This window comes from Phycodurus eques, chromosome 18 (genome assembly GCF_024500275.1).
Source record: "Phycodurus eques isolate BA_2022a chromosome 18, UOR_Pequ_1.1, whole genome shotgun sequence".
Classification (NCBI taxonomy): domain Eukaryota; kingdom Metazoa; phylum Chordata; class Actinopteri; order Syngnathiformes; family Syngnathidae; genus Phycodurus; species Phycodurus eques.
In genome coordinates this window covers 517,501-528,319 of record NC_084542.1, presented here as the reverse complement: position 1 = coordinate 528,319, position 10,819 = coordinate 517,501, and the positions used below count along the sequence as shown (strand labels likewise).

The 10,819-nt window shown below is 51.0% G+C and overlaps 1 protein-coding gene across 2 annotated transcripts in view; it reads right to left on the bottom strand.

The window, feature by feature from the left end:
- Nucleotides 1-3,265: 3,265 nt before the first annotated feature.
- rad51 (RAD51 recombinase) overlaps nucleotides 3,266-10,819 on the bottom strand; it is a 36,352-nt gene continuing 28,798 nt past the window's right edge. For both annotated transcript variants that reach the window (XM_061704810.1, XM_061704811.1), the window contains exon 10: nucleotides 3,266-4,182. In XM_061704810.1, coding sequence (XP_061560794.1) covers nucleotides 4,059-4,182 — 124 coding nt within the window. In that variant the 3' untranslated portion in view covers nucleotides 3,266-4,058. The remainder of the gene's footprint in view (nucleotides 4,183-10,819) is intronic.

The following is a 10,819-nucleotide window of genomic DNA, read 5'->3' as shown; positions in this document are numbered from 1 at the left end:
GAGTTTCAACTCCCACCTCCGACAGAACTTTGCTCATGTTCCGGGGGAGGCTGGGGACATCGAATCCGAGTGGACCATGTTCTACGCCTCCATTGCTGAGGCGGCCGACCGGAGCTGTGGCCGTAAGGTGGTCGGTGCCTGTCGTGGCGGCAATCCCCGAACCCGTTGGTGGACACCAACGGTGAGGGATGCAGTCAAGCTGAAGGAGTCCTATTGGGCCTTTTTGGCCTGTGGGACTCCTGAGGCAGCTGATGGGTACCGGCGGGCCAAGCGGAATGCAGCTCTGGTGGTCGCTGAAGCAAAAACTCTGGTATGAAAGGAGTTCGGTGAGGCCATGGAGAAAGACTTCCGGACGGCTTCGAGGAAATTCTGGTCCACCATCCGGCGTCTCAGGAGGGGGAAGCAGTGCACCATCAACACTGTGTATAGTGGGGATGGGGCGCTGCTGACCTCGACTCGGGACGTTGTGAGTCGGTGGTGAGAATACTTCGAAGACCTTCTCAATTCCACAGACGCGCCTTCCCATGAGGGAGCAGAGTGTGGGTTCTCTGAGGCGGGCTCTCCTATCTCTGGGTTTGAGGTCACCGAGGTAGTTAAAAAGCTTCTCGGTGGCAGGGCCCCGGGGGTGAATGAGATTTGCCCAGAGTTCCTCAAGGCTCTGGATGTTGTGGGGCTGTCCTGGTTGACACGCCTCTGCAACATCGCGTGGACATCGGGGACAGTGCCTCTGGATTGGCAGACTGGGGTGGTGGTCCTCCTTTTTAAGAAGGGGGACCGGAGGGTGTGTTCCAACTACAGGGGGATCACACTGCTCAGCCTCCCTGGTAAGGGCTATTCAGGGGTGCTGGAGAGGAGGGTCTGTCGGTAAGTCGAATCTCAGATTCAGGAGGAGCAGTGTGGTTTTCGTCCTGGCCGTGGAACAGTGGACCAGCTCTACACCCTCGGCAGGGGCCTCGAGGGTGCATGGGAGTTCGCCCAACCAGTCTACATGTGTTTTGTGGACTTGGAGAAGGCGTTCGACCGTGTCCCTCGGGGAGTCCTGTGGAGGGTGCTTCAGGAGTATGGGGGTACCGAACCCCCTGATACGGGCTCTTCGGTCCCTGTACGACCGGAGTCAGAGTTTGGTCCGCATATCCGGCAGTAAGTCGGACTCGTTCCCGGTGAGGGTTGGACTCCGCCAAGGCTCCCCTTTGTCGCAGATTCTGTTCATAACTTTTATGGACAGAATTTCGAGGCGCAGCCAAGGCGTAGAGGGGGTCCGGTTTGGTGGCCTCAGTATTGCATCTCTGCTTTTTGCTGATGATGTGGTTCTGTTGGCTTCCTCAAGCCGTGAGCTCCAACTCTCACTGGAGCAGTTCGCAGCCGAGTGTGAAGCGGCTGGGATAAGAATCAGCACCTCCAAATCTGAGACCGTGGTCCTCAGTCGGAAAAGGGTGGCATGCCCTCTCCAGGTCGGGGATGAGATCCTGCCCCAAGTGGAGGAGTTCAAGTATCTTGGGGTTTTGTTCATGAGTGAGGGAAGAATGGAACGGGAGATTGACAGACAGATCGGTCCGTTGTGGTAAAGAGCTTCTCGATCTCACACACCAGCTCGGCCTCCTTCCTTGTCAGAGAGGTGACGTTGTCCCTAGAGCCAGCTTCTGTAGCCGGGGATCGGATTGCCAAGGTCCCTGCCTTCGGCTACCACCCAGCTAACACTGCAGCCGAAGGAGTCCTCTCGGGCCTTTTTGACTTGTGGGACCCCTGAGCCAGCTGATCCGTACCGGCTGGCCAAGTAGAATACAGTTTTGGTGGTCGCTGAGGCAAACACTGTTCGGTGAGGCCACGGAGTAAGACTTCCGGACAGCTTCGAAGAAATTCTGGTCAACCATCCCGCGTCTCAGGAGGGGGAAGCAGTGCACCATCAACACTGTGTGTAGTGGGGATGGGGCACTGCTGACCTCAACTTGAGATGTTGTGAGTCGGTGGGGAGAATCCTTCCAAGACCTCAATTGCACAGACACCTTCCGACGAGGAAACAGAGGCTGTTATCTCTGAGACGGGCTCCCCTATCTCTGAGATTGAGGTCACTAAGGTGGTTAAAAAGCTCCTCGGTGGCAAGGCCCCAGGGGCGGATGAGATTCACCCGCAGTTCCTAAAGGCTCTGGAGGTTGTGGGGCTGTCCTGGTTGACACCCCTCTGCAACATCGCGTGGCCATCGGGGACAGTGCCTCTGGATTGGCAGACTGGGGTGGAAAACACCCTCCGGTCCCCCTTCTGAAAAAGGGGGACCGGAGGGTGTTTTCCAACTGCAGGGGGATCACACTCCTGTGTGAAAAGATACAAGTCGTTCCGAGTTGTACTGAAGTGCAAGCAAAGAAAAGATGAAAGAAATCCACCTCTCTCATTCCCGCACAATTGGGGTCGTCCAGCTGCGCTCAGTTGTCTTGATGGGAAGCGTGCATGCGGACGAAGGCAACAACAGTCCTCAGCGCATTTGCACGCACATGCAAAAGTGCTGCGCTAAGAGCCGCGGAACAATAAAACACATTTTCCACATCGGTTCTGTTGAATAATAAAGTACATCATTGTAAAAATGGATAACTAAGAAAATTATCATGTATATGGGATTGATTTGTTTTGTAATACAAGAGTAGTTTGTGAATATAGTTAGCCGGAGCTGCGAGGACTGCGCAAGTTATCAAAGTTCTTTCACCATTGTTGCTGTCATGCTGCGTTGTGTGTTTTTGTTTGCACGTTCAGGACCAAAGTCCAGTTTTTGATTTTGGTCAAAAATAAATAGTTTTGAGCCTTCGGGCTATATCTTTACACCATGTGCAGAATTATTAGCCAAGTAAGTATTTTGACCATTAAAAAAAAAAAAAACAACCACCAACGTTTTGGGGATTGTAAAGTGAAAACTGCAGTAGTGTTGGATTGAATTGAGGGCAACGGGGGGAAAATGAAATGGCAGATGTTGAGGGGAATAGCCCGTCAGCAACATATTAGGGGGGTGGGGGGGAGGAAAAAAATAAACATTGAACAAGTTAATTTTTGGACAAGTGAATTTAGTTGAATTCTGAACATTTTTGGATTGGTGAACTGAACTTTGACCTACTTTGTGGAGCAAACGAACTTTGCCAACACTGATCCTGTACGGCTTGAAATGGCAACATACATCGCAGGTTGAAAGAAAAACCCCAAAATGTCACCCCCCCCCCCCCCCCCCCCCCACCTCGAACTGGAAATGTGGTCTGCACTGGCAAAACCCAATCTGAAACTGAGCCCAGAAATTCATCCTTTTTTTTAATACTCAAAGGCAAAGCACAGTCACATGCTCCAATACTTACAGCTTATGTGGAAAATAGGTGGATTCAAACAAAAGGTGCCATCTTCAAACCGGAAAGTAAACGCTGACATGTTGATCTCTCGTCCAATCACAATCTTTCGACGTCATTCCGATAGGGTGAAATTTGATCACATTCTAGCTGGAACATCTTGGCTAATGACAACGCATCAACGTAATTGCTCAAATATCTTTTAAGCAATCGCAGACACTTAACACATTGTGACAAATGGACACAAGGTATTTTGTAGCGTTTTTGGAGAGTTGACAAACTTCCGCTTGTTTGAAAAACATGATGAGATTACTTTCAAGGGCCTCGGTGGCAAAAATGTTTACCCGTTGACTAATCGAGAGCGGCGTTTGCCGCTCTGTCCTTTTCACCCGAGAGATACTTCTGAAACAAAGACAGAGACGGTCATATTTCAAATTGTTTTGGTCATCATATAACAACTTTGATTTCTCAAATGTATCGAGAATAAAGAATGAGATCCATTAGTTTTATCTGACTGATCTTGTCTTCATTTTCAGCTGCTCGTTCCTATTTTCATACCTTGCTGTTTTACTAGCCTTGATGGCAACACATCGCTAACCGCTTGAACCTTGCCTTTGACTCAGTCTGACCTCAGCACTTCTGGAGCTTTCCTGGCAGTAATAGTACTGTCCAGATCCCAGAGGTTTTTCAGATTTGATCGGGCTGGTTCGACACTTCCATAGCGTCGAATGCGGCGCGTTCTCAGTCTTTAGCATCTCCCACTCCGTCAGCATTAATGGCAAACATGGCTTCCGCCTCTGGCAGGCAAGGCGAGTCGTAGATTTTACAGATTCTTGTCTCTCCTCTGCCTTTTCTCAGATACAGCCTGCAAGGAAAACAATCAAATGCATAATATGACTGTGCGTACTGTGGGCAGGGACTTCAATTTCAGTTTTCAAACCGCTTGCATTTTTCACGTCATCAGCAGCTCCATTCCACCTTGTTGAATTATTTTTAATCAGAGATTTGTCGGAGGCAAACCCTTGTTTGCGTGTGCCAGAGCTTTGCACTTTTGCCAGAAAAAGGATTTGTCTTCTCCTCACTTGAGCATTCCATGCTAGGCTTGAACAGACTATTTGACTTGTTGACTTGACTACACCACAACGATGTTTGGAACTCGAAGTCGACTAATTGCCACTCACGTGTATTTGGCATTAACAAAACGGACGACGCCTCGCAGAAAGTAACATGCGAGGAGGGTCGCGGCTCCGCGCAGTACACGAGCAGCGGGGCATTAAGAGTGTGAAAATATCTGCCCAAAAATGAGACCAGTAGAACCATCTCCCACCATGAAAAACATGCCAGTCCATCCACAAGTACAATAAAAGCACAGCCCACTGAAAGGGCACCGCTAATGGCAGCTGCCGAGCCAAATCCTCATGTCGGCGAGTCAATTAGCGACAGCGCCAAAGTCGCTCCTGTAACAGAGAGAAGACACCAGCAAATCACCAATTTGCTGGTGAATTTCCTCATCAAAGATGTCGCTGGGGCTTGCTGCCGCAATCACGTGGGACAATACCCGCAAATTTCAACTTCAACGGTGAAATCCGACTTCCGCGGAAATTGGTGTCACGTCGCCAGCGTAGGAACGGAACTCGTTCGTAAATCGAGGACTTCCTGGAACAAACTAATTGTGATGATTATTTTTCCCACTTTTTATCACCCACCAATTTATTTTGGGGGGGGGGGGGAACTTGGGGAATCTATCCTCAAGTTTTCACAGAAAGTTCCTGAAACGCCCCGAGATGCCACTAAATGGCGCCAAAGCCCCGTCTAATAGAAGTGAGATTGGAGAGAGGCAGGATTTGAAGTTGTCAAACAGAACCGGCTCGTGGGAATGGAGAACGCAACACATTCATTGTTGATGCTAACCTGCTCACGTTTTCGCTCCTCGTCCTGCCGGTCCATTGCCCCGCCTCGGCTGTCCTTACCCTGTGTCAACCACTCAAAATCTACTCCTTCCGCCTCAGTCTGCTCTTGGTTCCAATCCGACTCACATCTTGACAGAATACTCAGGCCATGACGACCCAGCCACTACACAAGCGTTGAGGGAAGCGCTCGCCCACCGGGGCGAACATATCGGCAGACAAGACAAAGCCCTCCGCAAAATCATGGACTCATTAAACACTCTCACACAACAAGTATGCCTCCTGTCTTCCCCAGAGCCACTCCAGCAATCCACCTGTGAGTATTCTTCCTGAGCCCACAGCCTTTGATCAACCCCGCCTCCCGAACCTTACTCGGGGAACCTCGGTTTTCTCTAGCCGTCAAAATCGACAACTGCCTGCGAGAAATAGCTTGTGAGCGAGGAACAAGGACACGTAGTTTTGCTCCACTCACGGAGTCTGCGCCTCCTACCGCTCTGGCGCACACTGAACCTCCGGCCGCCGCCTCTTCACACCCCACTGGACCAGAGGATCCAATGCCATTAGGCAGTACCCTGTTAGAGCCCCAGGAACCACAGCGCCGTGTCCATCCATCCATTTTCTACCGCTTATTTGGGTCGGGTGGCGGGGGCAGTAGCTTTAGCAGGGACGTTCAGACTTCCCTCTCCCCAGCCACTTAATCCAGATCTTCCGGGGGGATCCCGAGGTGTTCCCAAGCCAGCCGAAGGACGTAGTTTCTCCAGCATGTCCTGGGTCATCCCCGGAGTCTCCTCTCGGTGGGACATGCCCAGAACACCTCACCAGGGAGGCGTCCAGGAGGCATCCGAATCAGATGCCCCAGCCACCTCATCTGGCTCCTCTCGATGTGGAGGAGCAGCGGCTCTACCCTGACATCCTCCCGGATGACTGAGCTTCCTACCCTCTCTCTAAGGGAGAGCCCGGACACCCTGCGGAGGAAACTCATTCCGGCCGCTTGTATCCGGGATCTTGTTCTTTCGGTCACGACCCACAACTCGTGACTATAGGTGAGGGTAGGACCGTAGATAGATCGGTAAATCGAGAGCTTCGCCTTTCGGCTTAGCTCCTTCTTTACCACAACGGACCGATACAAAGTCCGCATTGCTGCAGACGCTGCACCGAGATACTTTAACTCCTCCACTTGGGGCAGGATCTCATCCCTGACCTGGAGAGGGCACGCCACCCTTTTCCGACTGGGGACCATGGTCTCAGATTTGGAGGTGCTGATTCTCATCCCAGCCGCTTCACACTCTGCTGCGAACTGCTCCAGTGAGAGTTGAAGGTCACGGCTTGATGAAGCCAACAGAACAACATCATCTGCAAAAAGCAGAGATACAATACTGAGGCCACCAAACCGGACCCCCTTACGCCTCGGCTGCGCCTTGAAATTCTGTCCATAGAAGATATGAACAGAATCGGTGACAAGGGGCAGCCTTGGCGAAGTCCAACCCTCACCGGGAACGAGTCCGACTTACTGCCGGATATGCGGAACAAACTCTGACTCCGGTCGTACAGGGACCGAACAGCCCGTATCAGGGGGTTCGGTACCCCATACTCCCGAAGCATCCTCCACAGGACTCCCCGAGGGATACGGTCGAACGCCTTCTCCAAGTCCACAAAGCACATGTAGACTGGTTGGGCGAACTCCCATGCACCCTCGAGGACCCTGCCGAGGGTGTAGAGCTGGTCCATTGTTCCACGGCCAGGACGAAAACCACACTGCTCCTCCTGAATCTGAGATTTGAATTTTCGACGGACCCTCCTCTCCACCACCCTTGAATAGACCTTACCTGGGAGGCTGAGGAGTGTGATTTCCCCCTGTAGTTGGAACACACCATGTAGTTGGAACACACCCTCCGGTCCCCACCCCAGTCTGTCAATCCAGAGGCACTGTCCCCGATGTCCACGCGATGTTGCAGAGGCGTGTCAACCAGGACAGCCCCACAACATCCAGAGCCTTGAGGAACTCCGGGCGAATCTCATCCACCCCCCCGGGGGCCTTGCCACCGAGGAGCTTTTTAACCACCTCGGTGACCTCAAACCCAGAGATAGGAGAGCCCGCCTCAGAGAACCCACACTTTGCTTCCTCATGGGAAGGCGTGTCGTTGGAATTGAGGAGGTCTTCGAAGTATTCTCCCCATCGACTCACAACGTCCCGAGTCGAGGTCAGTAGCGCCCCATCCCCACTATACACAGTGTTGATGGTGCACTGCTTCCCCCTCCTGAGACGCCGGATGGTGGACCAGAATTTCCTCGAAGCCGTCCGGAAGTCTTTCTCCATGGCCTCACCAAACTCCTCCCATACCGGAGTTTTTGCTTCAGCGACCACCAAAGCTGCATTCCGCTTGGCCAGCCGGTACTCATCAGCTGCCTCAGGAGTCCCACAGGCCAAAAAGGCCCGATAGGACTCCTCCTTCAGCCTGACAGCATCCCTCACCGTTGGTGTCCACCAACGGGTTCAGGGATTGCCGGCACGACAGGCACAGACCACCTTACGGCCACAGCTCCGGTCGGCCGCCTTGGCAATGGAGGCGCAGAACATGGTCAACACGGACTCGATGTCCCCCGCCTCCCCCGGAACATGAGCAAAGTTCTGTCGGAGGTGGGAGTTTCAACTCCTTCTGACAGGGGATTTGGCCAGACGTTCCCAGCAGACCCTCACAATAACGTTTGGGCCTGCCATCTTTGGACCGGCATCTTCCCCCACCATCGGAGCAAACTCACCACCAGGTGGTGATCAGTTGACAGCTCCACCTCTCTCTTCACCCAAGTGTCCAAGACATGCGGCCGCAAGTCCGATGACACGACCACAAAGTTGATCATCGAACTGCGACCTTAGGTCTCCTGGTGCCAAATGCACGTGTGGACACCCTTATGCTTGAACATGGTGTTCGTTATGGACAATCCGTGACGAGCACCGAAGTCCAATAACAGAACACCGCTCGGGTTCTGATCGGGTGGCCGTTCCTCCCAATCACGCCCTTCCAGGTCTCACTCTCATTGCCCACGTGGTAATTGAAGTCCCCCAGCAGAACGATGGAGTCCCCAGTGGGAGCGCTCTCCAGCACCCCCTCCAAGGACTCCAAAAAAAGGTGGGTACTCTGAACAGCTGTTTGGTGCATAGCCACAAACAACAGAGCCCAAGCTGTGTGTGGAGGCGAGTCCGACTATATCTAGTCGGAACTTATTGACCTCGCACACCAGCTCGGGCTCCTTCCCTGCCAGAGAGGTGGCATTCCACGTCCCTAGAGCCAGCTTCTGTAGCCAGGGATCGGAATGCCAAGGTCCCCGCCTTCGGCCACCGCCCAGCTCACACTGAACCCAACCCCAATGGCTCCTCCCACAGGTGGTGGGAAGGGAGAATCCACGTTACCCTTTCGGGCTGTGCCCGGCCGGGCCCCATGGGTGCAGGCCCGGCCACCAGGTGCTCGCCTTCGAGCCCCACCACCAGGCCTGGCTACAGTGGGGGGCCCCAGGCAGGGGAAAACCAAGTCCATTGTTTGTCGTTGTTACCACGATCCATCTCCGATGTTCAGCAAGGACCTATTTTTCTATGAATTTCAGAATGCTCATATGATTTTCAACAAGGTAAGAATCAATAAATGTGAATATTTTCTGAATGTACTTGTGATTATTTGCACCAAAACAATGGGAAACATTATGAACTGTTGCTATTTCTAACTTTTTAGGCCACAAATATACTCGTCCGGCCCACTTGAGATAAAATTGCGGTGAATGTGGCCCGCAAACTAAAAGGAGTTTGACACCCGTCTTAGACGAACACATCAGCAACCACCGCAACCATTCAATCTTCAGGACAGGTCAAGCCCAGAATTGGTGCTGCTTTGGTACTTTATGGATTTCAGGACTCTCAGGCTTTATGGAAAAAGAGAATGCACGGAGTCCAGTGCTCAAATGCTTGCCTTTATGCATTTGTCTGTCATTGTCGGACTTTCATTCATTCATTTTCCCTACCGCTTATCCTTACTAGGGCTTGGCTTTCTTCAAATACTGTCTGGTGCATCACCCTTTCTGCATGAGATACAGTGGAGGAAATAATTTGATCCCTCACTGATTTTGTAAGTTTATCCACTGGCAAAGACATGAATGGTTTATAATTTTATGGACAGCTGTACTTTAACAGGGAGAACAGAATATCAAAGAAAATGTAGCCAGTACAGAGGTCAGACGTTTCTTGGAGTTGATCACCAGACTTGCACACATCTCGGGAAGAATATTGGACCACTCCTCTTTGCAGATCCTCTCCAAATCCTTAAGATTTCGAGGCTGCGCCTTGGCAACTCGAAGCTACAGCTCCCTTCACAGATTTTCTATGGGATTTAGGTCTGGAAACTGGCTAGGCCACTCCATGACCTTAATGTGCTTCTTGAGCAACTCTTTCATTTTCTTGGCCGTGTGTGCCTTGGGTCATCGTCGTGCTGGAAGCCCCATTCACGACCTATTTTAAGTTTTCTGGCTGAGAGAAGGATGTTGTTACCCAGGATTTCACGGTACAAGGCTCCATCCACATTTCCCTTGATGTGGTGAAGTTGACCTGCCCCCTTTGCAGCAAAACAATCCCGAAGCATAACGCTACCACCTCCATGCTTGATCGTCGGGAATGGTGTTCTTGGGGTCATAGGCTGAATTCCTCTTGCTCCAAACACGGGAAGTGAAACTGATTCCAAACAGCTCAATTTGTCTCACCTGACCACATCACCTTCTCCCAATCATTCAGGTCTTCATTGACAAACTTCGGTTGGGCCTGTGCGCATGTGCCTTCTTGAGCAGGGGGACCTTAGAGGCACTGCAGGATTTTAATCCATTCCGGCGTAGTGTGTTACGAATATTTTTCTTGGTGACTGTGGTCCCAGCTGCCTTGAGATCATTAACAAGCTCCCATGTAATTCTGGGCTGATGCCTAAATCTTTCTCATGATCATTGATACCACAACAAGGTGAAATCTTGCAGAAGCCCCAGACCGAGGGAGATTGACAGACATTTTATGTTTATTCCATTTTCCAATTATTGCGCCAACAGTTGTCTCCTTCTCACCCAGCCTCTTGCCAATAGTCTTCTCGTCCATTCCAGCCTTGAGCAGGTCTACAATCTTGGAAAGTTCTTTGGTCTTGCCCATGATGGAGAGGTTGGTGTCTGAATGATGAATTCTGTGGACAGCTGTCTCTATAAAGTTGACAAGTTGAGCTAGGTGTCTTTCATACAGCTGACGACTTTAGGTTAGGAGTACTTAAAGTGAGAGGACTCGTCTTTGGGAGGCAGAATTCTTTATTGCTGGTAGGGGATCAAAAACTGGTTTCACGCAATGAAATGCAAATAAATTATCTTTTGTAAAAGCGTTTTTCTGGATCTTTTAGATCTGCTGTCTCTCACTGTTAACATAGACCTACCATTCAATTATAGATCGCTCATTTCTTTGTCAGTGGATAAATTTACAAAATCAGGGATTAAATATTTATTTCCACCACTGTAGGTTTTAGTATTAAAAAATAAAGAAATAAAAGTGTTCTGTTTTTTTTTTTTTAGAGAGAGCATGGATTG